Genomic DNA, 22,728 nt, shown 5'->3' with positions numbered 1-22,728 from the left:
GCGTTGATGACGCCTGTTCAAACAGCCGCTTTGTGCTAATGTGTTTTCTTGTGGCTCCGCCAGGTGACAGCCTGACCCTTGGGCCCTCAGCCAATTCAGCCCAGAAAGCCAGTCTCTGCCACTGTGGCCCAGATGTGACACTGACTTTCCTGTTTCTCTTTGCCAGTTCATGAATAGAAACCCACAGTTTTGTTTTTATTTTTGTTTTCCTGTAGTTGTTTTTATTGAATAGGGCCAAGGAGAGTGGAAAGATGCTTGACCGAATATCAACATTGGAAGAAGCATCTTTGTTAGATCTTTTGTGTTTCTGAAAAACTTCAGGTCACATAAACCAGTGTTGCCTACTGTTCTATGCCCTGCTTGGATTGCCCCAAATTCTAGGGACTGTGGCTCAAAAATCAAACCATCAAAATACCAGACTGAATGTTCCAACAGGAAAGGGTAAAGGCAACAAGAGGAAAAGTGAGAGGAAAATACAGAATTTTTCTGCCTGGTGCCCTGAGCAAGTCCCCTGCTTCCACCACCAGCAGGCATGCAGAGAATAACGGTGCTTTACTTCATCCTCCCCACCTTCTCAGAGCCATGCCAGCCTGTGGTCTCCTGGCCCTCACCCACAGAGAGGTCCTGCAGGTACCGCAATAACCAGAGCTCCTTGGTTGGGTTCCAAGGTTGACTTGAATGAGTACTATCATTCTGAGTTTGCTGGGCTTCCCCATGTAGCTAGGAACTTGGGGCCCGAAGGTTCTCAAGAATGCACTAATCCCACCATCCCACTCATGATTCTGTTATCCCAGATCTTGCCACTTGCCACCTAGATTGTGTGTTACAGCTTTGCTTAATCCATCCCCTTAGTTAGATGTCTGTGGCTGTTCATCTGTGTGCGTTCACACCCACTCCCTGCACCGCTCCCTCACTGCCCAGTTCCCTGCACAGATGTTGTGAAGACACACTCAGAAGTCCCTCTATCCTTTGGTACCTTTCACGCCTTCCATTAGGGGAGGTTGCCTCTTAACAGGCTCTCTCTCCCTCTCTTCATTTTTCAGTTCACGAAACAAACTTTATCAATGTATAGTTGTTATCAACTTATATACAAATTAAATGAGAAACTGATAAGATTAAAGGGAACTTTCATGTTAAAAAATGAAGATGGTTTATTCTCATTATAAAAACGGTGCATTCTCGGTATAGAAAATCTGAGAAATCCCCTACACACCACCAGCAAGCATCTCAGTATCTTTCCTTCCAAAGAATTTTATAGGCATTTGTTATATAGTCTCAATCATGTGATCCTGCTTAATATAACATGAGCATTTTTCTATGTTACTAATAATTTTATGTTAACAGTTTTAATTTCTGTTTAACTTTACATTGTGGGCATGCCTTACAATTTACTTAGCCACTGCCTTCTTATTAAACAATTAGCAAGTTTTCTAATTTTTCAAATTCTAAATAACACTTCATAACCTTTTTATATGCCTTTTTTTTTTTAAGGATCTCTTTAGCAGAGATTCACAGTCAAAGAACAAACCCATTTTTGTTTTTTTGATAATATTGCCAAATTGGTTTACAAAAAGGTTATACACTAATTTCTGGTCTTCTCTCAGCAGCGTATGAGAATATTCATTTCAAGGGAGCTTTATCACTCCTGGGCGGACTTCTTTTTAAAATTTTTTTAACTTTAAAGTGAAAGTAACTCACTAATCTAAATTGTGTTTCTTTGACTACTACTGAAGATAATATTTTCGCAAATGTTTCACAAGTTGTTTTTCCTTTTTTTAAATTGCTGATAGACATGTGTTCCCATTTACCTAATCTTAGGGGGGTTTTATCTATATAAATTCCTTGTATGTTTATTAAAATATGAACCCAAGAGAACTGGAAGCATATATCCACACAAAAAGCTGTATGTGAATGTTCATAGCTGCATTATTCATCAGAGCCAAAAAGTGAAAACAACCCAAATGTTTATCAACTGACCAATGGTCGTCAACAGGTGGTATATCCATACAATGGAATGTTTCAGCCATAAAAAGGGATGAAATACTAACACAGACTACAACGTGGGCAAGCCTTGGAAACATCATGTCAAGTGAAAGAAACTAGTCACAAGAGGCATCATCTTGTATGATTCCATTTCTATGGAAATGTCCAGAACAAGCAAATCCATAGAGACAGAAAGTAGATTAGTGGTTGCCAAGGGCTGGGTTGAGAAGGGAATGGGAAATAACTGCTTAATGGGTACAGGTTTCTCTTGGGGGTGATGAAAATGTTCTGGAACTAGATAGTATTAATGGTTTCCTTTGTAAATATATTAAGAAACTCTTTAAGAGGGTGAATTTTATGGTCTGTGAATTATATCTCAATAAAAATAAAGTAAGCTGAAATTTTAAAATACTAACCACAAGGAACTTTGATCCAAAAAGGGTTAGGGGAAGGCCTGGAAAACTTTACAATCTGTGTTCTAATTCTTTCTGAGCCCTTTGGCACAGAGAGTTAAAGCATATCCTTATTTTCTTCACCATTTCACTCTTGTCTTAACCCTGAGCTCCAAAGTGAAGTGAATGGAAGAAGAAAATGTCCTTCCGTCCCTTTGGAGCCTTTCCACGGCCTGGTGTTAAAACCTCATTTGGCCATTTGGGTTTGGGAATGGTTCCAGCATTGAGCTGACTACAGTGCTAAATCTCACCATTGGGGTCTAATGCTTCCATTCCTTCTTTATGAAGTGCTTTTGAGTCTCTGGGCATTGGAGAACGGAAGGTTATGCAGAAGGGAGAGGAGCACATGCCTCAGGGACGTGAGCTGCTGCATCCCAGCCCGGGGGTCATGTGAACAAGACAAGCCAGAGGTGGGGCAGCCAAAAAAATATTCTAGGTGCCAGGAATGTGGCTTTTTCTTAAAGTAATGTGACATTTAAGAGTGATTTATATGAGTTCAGTTCCCTTGCTGTGTGGTATAGAACAAAATCCATGCTCCTCACCCTCCAGAGGGCCTTTGCAAAGTCATGCATAAATGATCAAATGAGTCCAACTCCACCTTTTATTATTTCTGAAGCAAAGCTTTGATCTCATTTTTAAATAAGCTCTGTCCTCCCCTTGTTGCATGTGGCCAGTGTCTATATTGTCTGTATTTCTGCTTTTACATCAGTTTTCTCACCTCAGACATAATAGTATTTTATGACTTGTGTTTGATGGGGGTAGGGGGAGCTCACTCTCACAGGACTCCCCAAAGAGTAGAAATCTGTTACTTTGTGCTTGGAAGAGGCATTACATGTATTGCTCAGTTTATGCAGTAAATGTGTTCCGGAAAGTTTTGCCTGTAAAGCAAATCATGTTTTAAATGCAGTAGGAAAGCTCACTTTTATACCAAGGACACTGATGCTGACTCCTTCATGGTGTATATAAATACCCCACCACGTCTAGGAAATATCAGGAAACCAAGGGCTGCTTTAGTGCCATTGGCTCAAGCATTCATTAAGATGCCAAACCACATCAAGGAAGCTGGTGATTTACCACACCTGGCGTGGGCCCGGCCCGCTGTCTCAGGGGGTGGCGTGTGAATGTGGGGGAGTGAGGCCCAGTCCCTGAAATCAGGGCCTCCATTAGTCATGCACATGAAGTTGGGTTCTGTAGAATCAGGGGACCTTCCCCACAGGTCTCCCCTTCCCCTCCTCCCACCGTTGTGCCCACGCCCTTGTTTAGACTGGCCAGGATTCCATGGGGCAGGAAGCAACTCTAGTATAGTGGCTCCACGTGCTAGCCATGGAATCACTCTGTCTGGCTTCAAATCCCATCTCCACCCCGACAGAGCTATAGACAGATTCCCAAACTTCTCTGTTCCTCCGTTGTAAAGTGAGAGAAAATAGCAACACCTACATGTTAGGAATGTCATGAGAATGTAGTGAGACGCCATGTTCCAGTACACAGCACGGGGCTGGGCTTGCAGCGAGCCCTCATTTGAGAGTGGTCATCACTGCTGAGATTGGAGCCTTCGTCTTCATTGTGCCCCATCCCACTAAAATATGTATTAGTTTTATGTTGCTGTGTAACAAATTATTACAAACTTAATGGCTTAAACAATACCCATTTAGGGGCCGGCCCTGTGGCCAAGTGGTTAAGTTCACGCACTCAGCTTCAGCAGCCCAGGGTTTCACCAGTTCAGATCCTGGGCACGGACATGGCACCACTCATCAGGCCATGCTGAGGCGGCATCCCACATACCACAACTAGAAGAACCCACAACTAAAATATATACAACTATGTACTGGGGGGTTTTGGGGAGAAAAAGGAAACATAAAATCTTTAAAAAAAAAAAAAAATACCCATTTATTAGCTCACAGTCCTGTGAGGGACGAGTCTAGGCCTGGTGTGTCTGAGCTCTCTGCTCACAAGGCTGAAATCATTGTGTTGACCAACTGTTTTCATCTGGAGTCTTGACTAGGGGAAGAATCTGTTTCCAGGCTCCTTCAGGTTCTTGACCCAATTCAGGTCCTTGTGGCTGTAGGACTGAGGCCCCCATTTCTTTGCTGTCTGCCAGCTGAGGGCTGTTCTCGGGTCTTAGAGGCCACTCACATTCCTGGTACCCCATAGCCCCCTTTATCTTCAAAGCCAGCAATGGAGAATATCCCTCCCACAGAACACCCCTCATGCTTTGAATCTACTTCTCCAGAAGGAGTCCTCTTCAAGGGCTCGCCTGATGAGGTCAGGTTCACCTAGGATAATCCCTCTTTGTTGAAGTCAGCTATGCTAAATAAAATAGCCTAATCACGGGAGAGAGGATCCCACTGTACACAAGTCCTGGGGATGATTGAGGGCTCATCCACCAGGAGCAGGCATCTCGGGCACACTTTAGACTTCTGCCTGTCACACCACCTCTCCAGCAAGGCATATATTTTTACTCCTTCCTTCCAGTGGGCAGCAAAGAGAATGTTCCCTCATTGGCAGGGTCCTGCATGTTCTTTTTTTAGAGCTGGTCTGGGGCTACAGGCTGGACCCAGTACCAATGCTGTGTGTTGCTCAGGCCTCAAGTTTTTGCATCTCCAAAGTGCCACCCCAGCTGTGATATTTTCCGTGCTTCAGGACCTTGGGGCGTGTTGTGCTTCCAAGAGTGTCCAGCATGGTCCTGCTTTCTCTGCAGCCTCCCCAGTCATCCCTGGCCCTTCTGTCCTGGCCGTCCTCAGAAGACAGCACTGCCTGAACTCCCTTGTGGGGTGTCAGGACTCAATGTCCTATGAAGAGGAAAGCCACATCGTAAAGGATTGAAAGTGCTGGGAAATTTGATTGACAGGTTCTGTGGTCCAACTGCCATTGCTCCCAGTGTGGCACTCGTCTGTCTCTAAAGGCCCTGCTTCCAGCAGTTACACGATGAAAACTGAGGCAAGGCCTGCCTAGACTTGCAAGGGATTCCTGTTCCGTATTGCAAATGTAGCAGCATACCTCAGTTTGGTTCCTAGGGGTGTTTCCAGTTGTACAAGGATCAGGAGTCCCCTGCCATGAATCTTCTATCAGAAATCAAGTCATTTCTGCTGTCTCTGCCACATCTTATCCTTTCACCTCATGTTATTACTGGTGACTGAAAGTGGGGTTTGCTCGTTAAGCTACCAGTTTTGCTTTTCTCCCAGACCAGTGTATGAAAGTATACAGTCGATCTACAATTCAGCTTTAAATTCTCTTTCCACCGTCCTCATCTCAGTTACTTGTATTGCTTTCTAGGTTCCCTTCTTATTCTTTTACTTTAATTCTGATACCTGCCCATGTAAAGTGGAGACCAGCTAAAGGGATGGCGATTGATCCTACCAGTAAACGTCCCACGTCAGAGTACAGGCCAACGTGGCTTTACCTGTCACTCTCCAAAGTCTGGGCTGTCAGGAGCAAAGAGGGCAACATGTGCCCAAGGGCTGTCACTTCTCCACTGCCACCTAGGTTGGTTTCTGAGACAAAAGTGCCTAGACTGCTGAAATTGAGGTTACTTGTTGTCAGTTTCACCTTTCCTCCTCCTGCCATCCCTCCTCTGCCTGCTCATTTATGTGTCTCAAGAGAAGGCAGTTTGCTTCTGCAGAAGACTGCCAGTGGCCTTCTCCCTTTTTGGTACCCAGATCTTACACACGCCTGAAACCTTAGAAGTCCTGCGACATTATAACCTGAACCTACAGGTGTTGCTTTATTGACGGGCATATGAGGAAATGTGAGCATATCTGTGTTAATGTGCATCTGGCAGACCAGATCATGCTCTGTAGCGTCGGTGGAGGATCAAAGCAGCCTGAGCCCAGGGTAGTGGATAGATACCATCCTTTATGTCAGCTTCAGTCAATCACTCTAGGACTGTGTGAAGAAGGATCCTGAGGCTGCACATGGCATAGCACCAGAAAGTGCTCTGGTCAGTTGATGATGTCTGCCATGCTCACGGGAGCAGAGTGTGGCCATCATTGGATTCTTTCTTCAGCAACTCTTTCTCTGAGTTGCTTAATGCTTTTGGCACATATAAGAAGATCTGCAGGACTAAGGACATTCTAAGTAAATCAGGTTTTACTTACGTAGTAGAAACGGAGCCCCTCAGTTTGCAGAAGAATTGGAGAATAGGGGACTTCACAGCCATAATCCAAATACCTTGACCACAGACATAGGATCCTATTGGTCAAAGTACTTGTCCTTCAGTTTTTCCAGGGATAGCAACACACAGAGAACCACGGGTATGTTCATGGAGTATGAGTCACTGATCAGTAACTCCAGGGCCCTACTTTTGGAAGGGCATTATTCAGTGTTACCCAAAGCCCCACAGATCTTGAGCAAGTGTATTAGTGCATTCTGTGTTCAAGATGGACCTACAGCATTGGCCATAAAAGCCACACCACAGAACTCTCCGTAATAAAGGATGTTTTTATTTTAACCCGAAGGCTCAGAAGTTTGCCTCATGGCAAGGAGCCTGAAGTCACAGTGAGTACCACTCATGTAGCACCTTCTGACTCTTCCATCAGGAAATGGTTAGTCTGACCGCCCCAAGTGGGAGGAAGAAGACTGCAAGCTCTTACACAAATATTTTCATTGTGATTAACTTTTAATGACTTGAGCCTGCATTTACTGATGTATTTTGGTTTCTTCATGTCTGTCAGTGAAGGGAAGAGGGTAAGCAAGATCTGTGCAGAGACATTCCTTACTCCAGCTGCAAATGCATAAAGTCGCAAAAAGCTGTCCCTTCTATAAAAGGGAGTTGTTTTCTCCAGAATGATTGTGATTGAGTTTTGGGTTTTTTGCATTTAATCATTTAACAAATATTTATTGAGCTCCTACCGTGTGCCAGGCACTGTTCTGGACACTGGGGATGCAATAATAAAAGAAAAACTAAAAAATAATCCCTGTCTTCAAGGGGCTTATGATTTGTTCCCTTCTGTTATTTCATAGAATTATATACTGTCAGCTGTTAGTCGTTTATTGCAGTGGTAACGCTTTTTTTTGGGTGGATTTTGGAAGTTTGGTTTTTTCTTAGTTTGGTTAGATGTAGGGTCCTGTTTTCAGCGGGGTTCTGATGTAGAGTTGGGCTGGGTTTGGTTAGAGTTGGAGGAGTAGTTTATAATGAGAGTTCTCATTGGTTTTAGATTGTTTTCTCAATCACAAGGAACAGGCTTCTGGAGAAAAATCAGAATAGTTCATGTCAATTTTTTAAATTGCCTCCTTCTACCTCACATGTCTATTCTCCAAGGCCGGCCTTCTGCGCTGCATGTTAATCACATGCATGTAAGAAACAGTTGTGCAACTATTTCGAAGATAATAGATATAAATTCTTTCCATAAATCAGGATTTCTTGACCTTGACTCTGTTAATGTTTGGGGTCAAGTAATTCTTTGTTGTTGGAGGCTGTCCTGTCCATTATAGGATGTCTAGCAGCATCCTTGGCCTCCACCCACTAGGTACAAGTAGTACCTCTTACTCCTGAGTTGTGATAACCAGAAATGTCTCCAGACATTGCCTAATATGTCCCTTAGTAGGGGAACACATTCACCCCCAGCAGAAAAGCATTGGTGTAAATGGTGTGATTCTATAATTCACGTTATCACATCCTCTAATTACAGTAGATCAGTAAAATCCCTGAAAAAAGCACCTGGGACAGGAAGTGTCTTCTGTCTGGCCTTTGTAGAAGCTTGGAACCACTTTCTGCCATGAAAGAGTTAATATAAAGTGAGCAAGATATTTATCAGTCTTATGAAGCAACACCAACAACAAATGGTGAAGTTCCTTCAGTAAATCATGCCTTGGAGATATTTTGCATTTCCTATTGGAAACTTGTTAAAATCGTGTTCGTTTACCGTAAGTTAGAGAACATGTTGGACACAGTATACTGTAAGTTCCTCTCAAATGATTTACGCGTAAATGTGTTCCAGATTTGGTGATCTCAGCTCAAGCAGTAGGCGGCTCATTTCCAAACATTTGCATTCTCAGGAACTGACATTCAATTCAATAAGTATTTATTAAAACATGTAATGTGAGAGGGCTTTAGAACAGTCTGATATTGTTTCCAAGACCTCGTCCAGCAGAAAAGCAGTGCTCAGAACTGTGCCCCCCCAAGAGTGTCCCTGTCTGACGTGGCACTCCCCACTTTGGTTTGCAAGATACTGTAGGAAAGCTAGCTCTTTCATTCTCCTTCACCGCCTTGTCCCTTCCCGTCCTGTACCAGCTGTGCCCTCCCCAGTGAATACGTGTAATTACACATGATGTCATGTGTTTCTTCTTTGGTTCTCTAGTCCCAAATGGGCCACTTTTCAGAGTCTTGGTGCAGACATCCATTGCGCATTGTACGTACTCCCTGTCAGTTTGGCAGAGTATTGCAGTCCAAAGCGGGGTCCTTTAACCCACTTAACTTGGATTTCAGAATCGTCTTCACTTCTCACACCTACCAATAGATGCAAAAATGCAGGGCAAACTGCTGATGAAAGACGCTGGAAGAAGAGTTGGTCTTGATGCAGAGAGAAAGGATGAAATTGAAACATAGTGAGCTGGAGAATCTTCACTCTTTCCATTGCTCTTTCCTGAACACCTACTTGTGCCAGGCCCTGGCAATGTAACTATGACAAAAATGGACAGGGCCCTGCTCTCCTGGAACCCACAGTCCATTGGGCAATGAGACAAGCGGACAGGCCATGTTTTAATATCATGCAATAGGTGCCATAATGATGGAAATCAAGCTGCCAGGGGAGCATTTAGGAAAAGCACCAGCCCAGCCTGGGGGAGGGCAGGGGGAGCAGAGCAGGCTTTGCAGAGGAAGTGGTGTCTTAACTGGGATGGGAAGGGTACGTTGAATACCAAAGGGTGGTGAAAGAGCGTTCAAGGCCACATTCCGAGGACTGAAGAAGCAAAAATGGAAGCTTTGAGGCACTGAGAATTTCGGTATGTTTGGATAATAGAGTGTGAGAAGTAAACAAGGAGAAGCAAATAAGGATACTTCTCAGGATTCTGACTTGAGCAAGTGGGTTATTGGTGACGCCATGTACTGAGATGAGGAGCACAAGAGAAGTAGGTTCTGAGGAGTATGGGGTGACAACAACGCAAGTTTTTAACCCACCACTAACTCTGGCACGTGGGGGGTGATTTCTTTAAATGTTTTCGAAAGATGTCAAAAGCTAATGGAAATTTGGAAAGTTAATTAGCAGCTTTAAATGGTTTTGTTACTTTAGGCTATCCTGACATCCTGCAAATATGCTGAGACCTCTTAGTTTCTGCCGATTTTATTTTTTATCCAGCAATCATTTCTTAATTTTGATACTCATCATCATCTTAACTGCTTAAAATTTACCAAATATGTGCCTGAAGGATGGTCCCCATGAGTGGAGATGTGTGGTGGTTGTTCTGGGGCTGTGTTCTGGCTTTTCCAGCTCACCTCTGACCTCTTCTTCAGACTTCCTTTGCCGTGATGGAGGTTTTTGTTCTAATAGAACACAGACTCACTTTCTAGAGCATACATGATTTTTTGAGATGACTAAAGAAGAGAATTATAAGTAAGTATTATCGGGCTGTCTTTCAGCAGGTGTGTGACATTATGGAATTTTAAGGGGTCCAGACCTCATTTGAGGAAAACTACTACAAAGTGAACATTGAACTCTGTTGATCCCATCACCCAGAGCACGTGAGCAGCGAATGTGATTGTAAAGTTAAGGGTACTGAGATTCCTTCTAACCATCACCCCTAGCCACTGCTTTTCCTCGTACCCCCTCATAGGCCTGAAAAGTCCAAGGGTGATCCTTTAATAGTCAAGCAACCCAACAAGTACCAAGCATCCAAGTTCAAGTGCCTCCTTTTGGTTTTCGGCAGGAATTTAGATAATGGGCTGTGTGCAATGTAAGGATAAAGAAGCAACAAAACTGACAGAGGAGAGGGACGGCAGCCTGAACCAGAGCTCCGGGTACCGCTATGGCACAGACCCCACTCCTCAGCACTACCCCAGCTTCGGCGTGACCTCCATCCCAAACTACAACAACTTCCACGCAGCCGGGGGCCAAGGACTCACCGTCTTTGGGGGTGTGAACTCTTCGTCTCATACTGGGACCTTGCGTACGAGAGGAGGAACAGGTAAGAATTAAGCTGCTCGTAATTGTTTTTGGCAATTGAATAACTGTGCTCCAGTCAGCTTTCTTTGGCTGAGGATTTAACGTTTAAGGTTTTCGTCAATCTCTACCTATCCTCCAGCAGATAGGGAGCTGTAAAAAAATGCCAGAACTTGATGTACAAATCAAAATGCTGGCTACGGTAGCTCGGAGTAACCCCAAGTGGCTGCTCTGCGAGAATTCTGCATGCGTCATGACATGCAGCTTCTGCTGAGGTGCTTTAGGCCGACGGCTCTCGGCCTTGGCCGGCTGACTCTGAATAACTAGGGCAGGTTTTTCAAAATACAGAAGCCTGTGCTCCATCCTGGATCTTTTGAAACTCCAGGACCGGATCTGAGTGTGAATGTTTTGAGTTCTCCAGATATTCATGCACTCCTCCCTCCCATCCCCTGGTCAAGAACCACTTCACAGGGGTAACACCTTCTCCCTCATGTTCCGAATCTGCAGCCTGCCTGTCACTTCCCAACCAGTGGGGTCGTTTGGCAGCATTATTTTTTGGCCATTGGTCTTCGTTGATTCTCTCTCTGATCTTCCATCATCTTCCATATGACTGAGTTTATCAGCCCCCAAAGTATTTCCATGTATCTTTCATATTTTAAAATTGAATCTATGTATCCTTGAGGGATCTTTCTCTCTCGCTCTGTTTTAAGTTTCCTTCTCTTTCCCACCACAAGGCTGTGTTTTACTGCCATGTGCATTTGCTGACTTAGCTAATACTTTGTAAAATGTCTGGCATGCATTCTCAGACATATGCTTTCTGAAATATTTGTAAGTTATCTCATGCATCCTGAGTCTTCCAAATCTTCCCCCAGTATGTGAATCATGGTAACTAGATATTTGGCATCATTTGTTCCAAAATTGTTTTGTTTATTACAAAAGTTTAAAGAAATATACATCAGCCATGATGTTTGCAGAGCCTCTGGGAGCAGATGTCTTATCTCAGGGCCCGTTGTGCCTTTTCACCTGGGGAGTTGGCACCACTGAGGGCTTGGCAGGGTTTTCTTCCCTCCGCATGCAGCAGGGCAGTGTAGTCATATCAAGGACCTGACCCAGAGCTCTGCGTTATGTCCTTGTGTTATGGTCAATCTGGCTTTCCCTATAAAGCAGGCCTTGCATGGCTGAATGCTTGCTGGGTATCCTTGCTCATCCCTTCTGCCTCCCTGGAAGGCATCTGGGATGAAGGGAGGAAAGAAAGAGGCAGTCGGGTAGTCTAGGGAAGACTGTCTCTTGAGGATGCGGGAGGAAAAAAAGAACCAAAAGTGCACCCGGCACATGCTTCCTGTGCCTGCTGAGTGCTTTGCCAACCAGACTCTGAATTCTGCTGACACAGACATTGACCTTGTTCATTCATTCATGATGCTGGATATGAGTCCCTGTGTCTGCAGGTATCATTCATAAAGTCACTGGAGAGGGCTACTCGCCTTGAACATGGGGGTCTATACTGTAGTCAGGGACAATCTTAGTATAAGAGGCCATCTGGTCCCTTAGGTTAAAACACTATACCCCCCAAATGTTGGCACATTTTTCTGCCCTGTGTTATTTGGCTTTATTATATATATATGTCCTTCTCCCCACCGCTGCTTTAAGGCCCAGAACAGTGTCTGTGTGTCCCTGTGACCTCCTTTGACTCTCCCCTCTGTCCCTAGAAGATAAAAACACCCAGTGAGAACTTGCCAGCTGAAGCAGGGAGACAGTGGCAGAGCGGAAGTGTCCATCCTCATGTGCCTTGTCTTCCACACAATGGAGCTTGGGTTTGTTTTTAAATTATGTAACGAAGGGAATCTGTTAATAGAGTGCTAAATGAGAATCAGCATGACCGTAAGGCCCGCACTTTTCTTCAAGGCAATCCTTTTCTAACTTTTCAAAGAAATCTAAAGAAAGGAGGACAGTTGCCAAATGAGCCCTGCTTTGCATGGTCAGACCTTCTGAATGCCAACTCTCCCACAGGAAGTCTCTCTTGGGATGGATGGAAAGAAAAGCTCACCTCCCTCTCTGGTTCTTGAGGAGTCCCATGGGCACATCTGTTCCCTTGGAACTACTGACACAGCAAAATAGCAGCTTGGTGAAGAGTAGAATCCATGTTGTGCGTTCTTTAGGCCACATTAGGCACTTGGAAGTGTGTGGAGACCAAAAAAGAAAAGCTGGAGAGCAGAGAAATGGAATGTATTAGTTATCAATTACTGCATAACAAATTACCACAAAACCTGGCAGCTTTCAAACAATACACATTTAATATCTCGCAGTTTCTGTGGGTCAGGAATCCAGGAATGACTTAGCTGGGTCCTCTATTTCAGAAGCTCTCACAGGTTGCAGTCAAGGTGTGTTGGCTAGGCTGTAGTCATCTCCTGGTTCAGCTGAGATGGATCTGTGCCAAACTCATGTGAAGTTGGCAGGACTCAGTTCCTCATTGGCTGTTGGCCAGCTCTTTGTCATGTGAGCCTCTCCAGGATGGCAGCTGGCTTCATCAAACTGTCCAAGCCAAAGTGGCAATAGAAAAAGTCTGCTAGGAAGACGGAAGTCACAATCCTTTGAAGCCTAATCACTTAGGGACATCCCATCATCTTTGCCATGTTCTGTTGGTTGGAGGCAAGTCATTAGGTTTGGCCTACACTCAGGAAGGGGATTGCACAAGGGCGTGAATACCAGGAGGTGGGAATCATTGAGGCTATTTTAGAATTCAGCCTATGGTATGGAGGAAGTCCTAGGCCAAATGGGACGGCTGGATATTCTTTGCTGTTGATAGCAAACTTCCCCAAGGCAGGAAGGGCCTCTGTGGGGAGTCAACCAGATGAGAAGACCTCAGACGGGTATGAGGAAGAGTGAGTACTTCAAGTCAGTGCAAGGATAGGTGGCTTCTAGGTAGAAGGAGAGAGAGACGGAGGGAGTCCCCAAAGCGATTGCAGGTGCCAAGGGCAAGACAGCCTCTAACTGGGGTGGACATTTACCGAGAGGGTCCTCTCTGAATGTCCCCTGGCTGCAGAAGGAGTTTCCTATTACGTTCTACATCACCAGGTGAAAGAGTGATTCATTTTACCCAGAACCTAATGTGGGATCCTGAACGAAGGAGACATGTGTCGAATAAAGGCTGTCTGTAGTGCTGCAGAGCCCTGCAGATCTGAACTATGACGCCGCAGCTGCCCTTCGGTAGTGGACATGATATTAACATCTGTCTCTTCCTGAGGACTCATTCAGAAGTGTACAGAGAACAGTCCTTTAACTCCAGGGTTTTGTCAGATCAAATAATGCTTCCCCTACAAAGACTAAAGCATAAATTCAGCCCCGCAACTCTGGTTTTCACACATTAATTACAACACTGCATCATGTTATCAATGCTGATTAGATGTAGATTTTTGAGGATGAGGTTTTAGTGAAGATTTAATTTCTTGGAATTAATTTCCCTTTGTGTAATAATCTCTCCCCTTTTGATTTTGTTTTGTCAGGAGTGACCCTGTTCGTGGCCCTTTATGATTATGAAGCACGGACGGAAGATGACCTGAGTTTTCACAAAGGAGAAAAATTTCAAATTCTGAACAGCTCGTAAGTTTGGAGAGCAAGGGGGAGGTTTGCATGCCTTTCAGACTGGGAAGCAATTCTTGTGTTACCAGTCTGTACCTTTTCAGATATCTGAAATGCTAGATTGATTAATTCATAGCAATTTAACCTGAGAAAAGAAGAGTCAGTGAACAGTGCCGTATTTTATGGCACTGAATGTCCAAGGAGCTTTTGGGAGGATACCACAGTAGCAGGGTCAGTGGTTTGGGTTTGGGTTTAAAGGTTGTAAAAGCACCAGCCTCGCCCTCTGCAGATCTACAGTTTCAGAGGATTGGCGCGAGGCTCAGCTGCCGGCATCACCCTCTCTCTGCCTTGAGATTTCCTTCACATTTCACATGCTGCACTAGCTAAGCCCTCACTTAAGGCTGGCAACAAGTTCCTTCTGTTTTCAAAACTGCTAAACATTCGATTGGTGAAGCCTATGGAGGCGTTTTCCCATAATGAAAATTTGCGAGTGACTGAATTCTTTGTGACGTGGAAGGAGAAGTGATTTCGCCCACTCATGAGTGACTACAATGCATGCATTTTAAACGTGGTCAGTAGGAACAACAGTTAAACAGACATCAGGGAGATTTCAAGGGTGAGAATCACTCACTTCAAATCCTACATTGAATACCTCCATCAGGAAGAGTAAATATGGGCCAGATTTCCCTGTCACTTTGGAACACTGCCTCTATTAGGTTAAGGCAGTGTGCATGGACAAGGGCTCTCAAAAAGTCCAGGCTCCGAAGAAAATGGTGATGTCCCACAGGCCTCCTCCGTGTGTTTTCCTTGAGTTCTCCTTGTGAGCACTCCCCAGTGGTTGGGAAAGAATGCCACTTGCGGGTAGAGGGAAGTTCTGTGCCTCTAGGTCTGGTTGCTCTGTCTTCTGTTCCCTGAGCAAACTGGATTTCCTGATGGTGGAAGGACCTGAAGCCTCGCCCTTCGGCTTTCCCGAGGGATGAGCAAGGGCAGGCGAGAGGCAGCCCTGCTCACACTGCACATCCCAGAAAAGAGGAGTGGCCATTGTAACAGGGCCCACTCCCTTAGGCCCTGAAAACTGCCTCCTTCGAAAGCCTACCCCTTCCCTGAGATGCCCCCAACTCTCAGGACCGTACACTGAGTAAATGCCACCTGTGAACAGCAAGAACGAAATTCTTCCCATAAGAGGCCAGTGACTCCTCTGGACACCAGAAGACACTGCGTGGTTACAGGGTTGTGGTTTTTTTAACTATTATTATTGTCATCATTAACAGGGCCAGGAGTGGTTTTTTTTAAAGATTTTTATTTAAATATATGCAGAAAAGGGCACATATCGAAAGTGTGCATGGAGGTGGTCACACAACAGTGTGACTGTGCTTAATGCCGCTCAACTGGACACTTACAAAGGGTTAAAATGGCAAATTCTGTTATATGATTTTACCACAATTTTTAAGAAGTGTACAGTTTGCTGGATTTTCACAAAGTGAAGATTCCTGCACAACCAGCATACAGATCAAGAACATTACCTGCCCTCCCCACCCCCGCCACCACCACCAAACCCTCCTCCTGAAGCCACAGTAATTTTTTTTAAATAGTAAACAGCTGCCGTTTTTGAAGGCTCCCTGTGTGCCAGGCATGTGCTAAGTTGCGAATGTTCTCATTTGTTCTTCACAGCAACTGTCTGAGGTGGGTCTCATAGTCATCATTTGACATATGAGAAGCCAGCGGCTCAGGTTAGGGAGTTGCCCAGGTGCATGGAACTAGCAGGTGGCAGAGCCAAGAGGGGACATGCAGGGACAGCATCCTGAGTGCAACATCGGGTTTGGTCTTGGAAAGGCCCAGAGACCCCATCAGCGGGGACTGAACCCTTTGAGCTCCATGAAGGTTTGGAGGGTTTGCTGGGAGGCGGGGCAGGAGGGAGTTTGCCGTTGATCTCCCGGATTTATGGTTCCTTATTGTTAGTTTGATTCTCAGATGAATGCTTCTTGTCAGTCTACTAACTTTGAATTCTGAAATACACCCCTCTTCCCCTCCCCATTTTATGTAATTGTCCCTCCCTGCCACGGTTGGTTAGAACTTTTAGCCAACTCCTAGAAGGTCAGACCTGGGGAGGAGTAAGTACCACACACAGCTCTTCTTCTGTAGGGTTCCTCCACACTGTAAGTGGACCGACGTGTCAGGTTGTAGGGCCCTTGGAAAGCCAGTCCTTGCCACAGTCAAATCCGTGCCTTCTTCCTTTGTTAATCTGGATAGGATCTATGATGGCATCCAGTTGACATTTTGGAGAAACATTCAAGGAAGACCCAATCTATCTCAGTCTCTATTTTGTGATTCACGTGCTTGGCCTTCATTGTTTACAGAGGGCTTGGAGCTTCTGACCCTGTTCTCTTAGAAGAAAATATTAGGGGCCGGCCCAGTGGCGCAGCGGTTAAGTTCGCACATTCCACACTTCTCAGCGGCCTGGGGTTTGCCGGTTCAGATCCCGGGTGTGGACATGGCACCGCTTGGCAAGCCATGCTGTGGTAGGCGTCCCACATATGAAGCAGAGGAAGATGGGCATGGATTTTAGCTCAGGGCCAGTCTTCTTCAGCAAAAAAGGAGGATTGGCAGCACTCAGCTCAGGGCTAATTTTCCTCAAAAAAAAAAAAAGATGTTACAAAGGGTTTTTTTCCCTTTAATGTTCTTCCTTCTTGCCAGTGGAATTCCTCATCCCACGTGCCATTTAAATGCCCTTTTTCAAGATTATGGAGAAAAAATAAGGTTTGTGTAACAAATACGATATCCTGAAGCTGAGGGTAATAACAGAGAAGAGAAAATCGTGAAGGAAAAACAAAGCAATAATACAGAACCAGATGGCAGGCGGCTCGTTCCCCCTCCCCCAGCCTCTCCCAGCCCCTGGCTCTCATCCGCTGAAAGAGGGCTGGGCTCTGTTCTCCCTGGGGCAGCTGCCACACCTCCCAGTGTGTGTGTCCTCCCACTCCTTTCCCCGTCAAGACACAGAAGCGCGAGGCCACAGGGCTGGCTTTTGTGTTTCAAAGTGCAGCATGAACCATGTGGTATGCATGTGTGCAGGTGCCCAGAGCCAGCAGCAGCCTGGGGGGGGGGGGGGGGGCGGGGGGGGGCGTCCATTACCTGTTGTAAGTGCTCAGTGTCGTGTATTTGGACGTTGTTAAACTTGAACCCATTTTGCAAAATATTTGAATTCATCTGTTTTATCCCCTATTTTCACATTTCATGACTAGTGATTTACCACCCAGAAACAGTGACTCTTTAAAATATTATATGTGTTTTACACGGAGTGGAATAATAGTACTCATTGCGTAGGGTGGTGACTCCTTTAAAGTTCTTTTCATCGTAATAAGAAGAAATCCTGGGTTAGAGCCCCCTCCGAGCATTTGATAAAATTGTTATGGATATGCTCTCTGAAAGTAAGATGGGCAGTGAGCAAATTTAGAAAGAATCCAGCATTTATAATTAAAATGCTCCACAGCTCGGCAGATCAAGGCTGACTTCTGTTTGCAAATGCCACTTCCTGGCTCCATCGGGGCTCCCGGCTCCTGGGACCACAAACCCTGTGAGCAACTTTGGGGACTGGAAACAGGCTCTTTTAATAAGTCTTTAAATTAGAGGAACAGGGGGAGCTGTTATAAAAGCTTAAAAGCTGTTCTAAACTAGAGCCAGAGTTTAAATCATCTATTTGAATCAGAGCAAGACAACAGTTAAAGAAAATCTCACCAACTCTAAATTAGTGAAGCATCTGAACAGTTTAAAGAAATGCAGCTTTAATAATGCTGGTTACCCACAACAACTCAAGTAAAGAAATAGAAAGTAGCATAGTAAAAAGATCCTGTTTTCCTAAATCAAGATGAATGATTTGTAAACAGTGTATTATTTATTTGTAGGTGAATTGGGCTTCTAGTGTATTAAAAAATAGTTTATTCATTTGCTGAAAAGATTTTTTGATGGATCTTTTGAGTCTGGTCCAGCCTCTCTGGGCACAACATGTGAGGTTTGCTCCACACCACATCGTGTCCTTGTCACCTCATATTTCCTTTGAGGGAGAAAGTGACCCTAGATGGCCTAGAAAAAGAGAAAAGGATTTTATCTTTCTTATGAGTAACTGAAAACCCTTGTGAGATTAATGGAGTCACTGAAGAGAAAATCATGAATTCCTAATACATGACTTTAGAATGAGCTGATAGTTGGATTCTAATCTGTGCTAAACTATTTAGGTGCTGAGACCAAAATGAGATAGTGAATGCTGGATTTGAAATGAAAATTACTTGATTAATATCAGATCATCTGAGTAAGACTGGGTTTGTCCCAATCGGCAACAAAATGTTTTGGCTTCCTGCCCCAGGTGACATTTCCAAGATCCATAGTAGACTTTCTTTTTCTAAATTTAAATCAATTAGAACTAATTTGATGAAAGTTATCTTGCATTAGAAATTAAGCCTCTGTTGCAAGCCCTTAATTTTTTCCTCATCATTTTGGAGCATTTCCCCGGTTGTGGGTGGGTGTGTGTGGGTTGGGAGGTGTGGGGGGGGGCGGGGGTATGTGTGTGAGACAGAGAAAAGGAAGAAGGAGGGAGAAAGGAGAAGGTGGGCGGGGGGTGGGGGGGGTGGATGGGTATTATTTTTGATGATGAGATGTCTCCATCTAGTGGAATTTCAGAGCAGTAAACGTTCTCCCCGTATTACAGCGAGGATAGTCTCCAAAGCCGCTTTCTTAAACACGTGCAATGTTTAAAGAAAAAAATAATCGTCCACATATGTTCTTAAACGATATACTTAGAAGTGCTTGTATTGATTTTGGAGGAAATAGAAATGAAACCAATACAAACTGTTAAAATGTTAACATTTTTAATTTCATGATCTGAACCTGAAAGGCAAAGGGATGCAGTGGGAGAGCAACGCAGGACGATGCCACACGGCTGGTGACCGTCCTGCTCTTAAGTTGGGTGGTGGGTTCACAGGTATTCATACATACATGTATTCTTCGGTATGTATGAATTATTTCATATAAAAATGTGGACATGAACTAAATTTAAAATTATTAATAAAGGACTTTCAGGGTATGAGAACAATTATCTCCCTCTTTTGATTGATGTATCTTTAATTCCGTGTAGTAGGGTGAAAAAGAAAAGACTGAAAAGCTAATTAAAACATAAGTTTTTAAAAACCTTTGCCAACACCCTGTTTTCTTGTGGGCTATTCTGTGTTACTTGTGCCACCAAACACTTCCCCACAGCTGCTCCTGTAGCACGGTGGGCTTGTCGCCATTTGTCTGTCGCTTTGTTAAATACTGTCTGGAGCCGTTGCTCATCACTCACCTCGCTCAGAGTTAGTCTTGAGACAATGGGACTCTCTCAGGTAAGGCCTGTGTTTAATGTGGAGGCTGGTTATTCTCTACCTAATTAAATGAGTCTGCAGAAGATCTTGACCAGGGCCAAAAGCCAACACGTTTTCTCCCCTGGCTGAGGGCTTTGATACAGAGCTCAGCCAAAAAGTGATTTAAAAAAAAAAACAAAGGTCTGGGGTTTCTCTTGCTGCCTCCAAAGACCAAAAAAGGAAGGAGAGAAGGCGCTGGGCCTCTGGTGATCGGAAGTCTGAGTGGTCTCCATCTGCCCAAGGGCGCGTGCGTCTCCCCACCCCTCGAACTCCTGACCCCAGGCTGGTGGAGGGAGGGTTCTGTGGGCACCATAGCTCGTACATCTGCTCACCGTTGTTCACAGGGAGAGGCTCACGCTCCATCCCTGCGCCTGGCACACAGAGAGCTGTGTGAGTCTGAGCACCTGCACTCCACCCATTTCATTGCTCATTCGGTTTAAGCTGAGGGTGCTGTCATAAGCCCCCTTTCAGGTCCCTCTGCTCACAGCTCGGAGAGCTCCACAGATTGAGACCAGGCTGTCCCATGAACACGGAGCCATGCAAAGTGGTGGGACCAAGACTCTCCTTCCCTGAGCGAGTTTTCGTTCTCCGCTGCCCTTGTACACACACAGCTACACCCGCCCTTCCTCTCCTGCCCCCACACTCAGGTCAGAGCTACAAAGAGTTGATGGAATAACCTCAGGTTGAAAATGTCTGAGCAAGGCTTAATCTATTGCCTTTGGGTATTTTTCTACCCATTTTCTTGAGAGCAAGCAAGGCAGGTATTCCGAGTGTGCCTTCATCCCTTCCCGGGCTCCTAGCATGCTTCCTTTCTCAGAGGATCTGCAGCTATGTTTTTCTTTTTTTTTTTTTTTTCTCTGATGAATCATTTAATGGCTGACAAAATAACACTAGAGCCAACAGCTTGCATCTCTCCAGCAGGACCAAAGGATGCTGGTTGCCTCAGGTGGGGGTGGGAAATAGAGACTGTTAGCTAAATTAGTACTGTTAGTGCTTGTTTTATTTTTTTTCCAGCTTGATTGAGATATAATTGACATATAACATTGTGTCAGTTTAAGGTATACAGTGTGATGGGTTGATACATTGTGAACTGTTTACCACAGTAAGGTTAGTTAGCACATCCTTCACCTCACATAATTACCATTTTGTTGTTACAATATTTTTCTTAAGTAGCCTGGATTTGGGTCCCTTCCCCTCTGCCCAATTTGGGGACACTTACCAAGTAAAGTGGCCCCTGCAAAAGAGCCCTCCATGGCGGGGTCCTACGTTCTTAATTCACAAATAAGGCAAGAGGTGTGAGACATCGCTGGATTCAACTCACAGTCGACTCAGGTTGTAGCCATTTGACCCTCACAGAAGGCTGTTTGGAGTCTGGAGAAATCAGGCGGCAGAATGACTAGGGAATCATCATCTGCTCTTCCAGCGTTGGGTCTGTAACTGCAGAATTGAAGTGGTGAATGTGTTCCCTTCTGCTCTTTTTTCTCTGCAGGGAAGGAGACTGGTGGGAAGCCCGCTCCTTGACGACCGGAGAGACGGGTTACATTCCCAGCAATTATGTGGCTCCAGTGGACTCTATCCAGGCAGAAGAGTATGTTTTGTTTTGTTGTTTTTACTTAACTACTTGCTTTTAAAAGTTAGTTGCCACAATAAAATACATTAACATGGTGCAGGAGGGAGAAGAAATTCACTAGAGTGATGAAGGGGTGAGAGAATGTGGTAATGCAGTGTTTCCCAGGCTTTCTGCCCTGGGTTTTGCCATATACATGTAATACTTGTGCTGTTATTAACTTAATATTTTTCTTTAAGCCTGCTCACTTTTTGGAAACATTTATTTTGAAAGGAAACTTTATATCAATACCCTTAGTGAAAACCCAATATTACTTGCCACAGATAGAAAGTAACCATAATAATGTTGCAGCTAGACCATGTGTTATTGCCGACCCAAGGTTCTAAGTTTGCAGTCTGCTGAAGAAAAGAGAGCGAGGGAGAAGAAGAAAGAAGGGGAAGGGGAGGGAGGGAAGAAAACAGAGAAGAGCAAATAACTGTTAAAGATCAAATTGAGATTTTTGCCCCTCTGTGTAATCCGAAATATTAGAGGAACACTGAAAAGACATACCTGCCATGCCCCAGATAGAGGCATGTCACATACAGTGTAACCCATGACTTGGAAAATACTGTGGGGATGCATTTCAGATGGTCCTTCCCTTTGATTTGGGGTCTCACTTGATTTCTTTGATAGTGAAGAGTGACTAACAGTCAGCCCAAAGAGTCCACTGGTAACAGTTTTGGAAGGTGGTGGACAGGCTGTGGTTATTCTAGAAGGGATAGCCATTGTTCCGTCTCCTGACCTGGGGGATCTGTGAGCACTTCCAAAGTGGAGGACTGCAAGAGTGGCTTGTGTGTCAACCCTAATTTCTGAACTGAGGGAAAGGGAACTGAGCCATGATTTCCCAAACTGGGAACCCGGCATCCCGCCTGTTCCCTGGGGACCTGCGTCTCCTGCTCGGTGGAGGCAGTCTTACCTTACCAGAAAGGGGGTCTAGAACGGTGAGCCACAGAGCCCAACCTTTGGCTCTGGTATTTAGTTTTGCCCTGGGTTTGTTTAAGCCCTGCAAGGGGGATTAGACTCACATGCTAGCCAATCCCCAACTGGATCGCTCTCTCATCTTTAATTCTCTTGTATTTCCTCTAAGAAGATGTGTTTTGTTCCCCGCTCTCAAATACTCAGTGGTTCTAAGCTCTTTTTTTCTCCTAGTGAGAGTGTTTTACCATCAGTGAATAAAGGAATCTGTATTGAATTTTTACTTTAGAGCAGATTTGCAAACATCTTTGTGTTCTTTCAGAATAAAAGGTACCACGAAAATAGAGCATTACTTTGATTTAACTGGGAACCTACCCACTACGTATTTGTTATATTTATAATGGTCAATTTTTTTTAAAATACTTTGTTTTTAGAGAATAAAATAGCATTTAAAAAAAATAATGCCTATGGTTTTACAGATGTAACTAATTACTGTTACCTTAAAACATGATTGTTTTGGTACAATCCATTGTTCTGACAGCTCTCTCTTCACCACCGTTTGTGTTTATACTGCATTTTAATTGGGTTATTGATACACAAGTAATTGGTGGAATTCTCTTTATACCACCTAGAGCTGGGGTAGGGTTGTGCGCAGTCTGGTGCCTTTAAAAGTCTCTGAGGAGCTGACATGTAGTGTGTCTTTCCTTATTGTCGTG

At 44.6% G+C, this 22,728-nt stretch overlaps 1 protein-coding gene across 15 annotated transcripts in view; it reads left to right on the top strand.

Annotated features, from left to right (window-relative positions):
* The window catches only part of FYN (FYN proto-oncogene, Src family tyrosine kinase), a 204,486-nt gene that overhangs the window by 138,332 nt on the left and 43,426 nt on the right, over positions 1 to 22,728 (top strand). For all 15 annotated transcript variants that reach the window (XM_070556836.1, XM_070556842.1, XM_070556838.1 and 12 more), the window contains 3 exons: positions 10,296 to 10,553; positions 14,029 to 14,125; positions 20,981 to 21,079. In XM_070556836.1, coding sequence (XP_070412937.1) covers positions 10,307 to 10,553; positions 14,029 to 14,125; positions 20,981 to 21,079 — 443 coding nt within the window. In that variant the 5' untranslated portion in view covers positions 10,296 to 10,306. The remainder of the gene's footprint in view (positions 1 to 10,295; positions 10,554 to 14,028; positions 14,126 to 20,980; positions 21,080 to 22,728) is intronic.

Source organism: Equus przewalskii, chromosome 9 (genome assembly GCF_037783145.1).
Source record: "Equus przewalskii isolate Varuska chromosome 9, EquPr2, whole genome shotgun sequence".
Lineage (NCBI taxonomy): Eukaryota > Metazoa > Chordata > Mammalia > Perissodactyla > Equidae > Equus > Equus przewalskii.
Note: the sequence above shows the minus strand (reverse complement) of the source record. Positions and strands in the feature narration are given on the sequence as shown.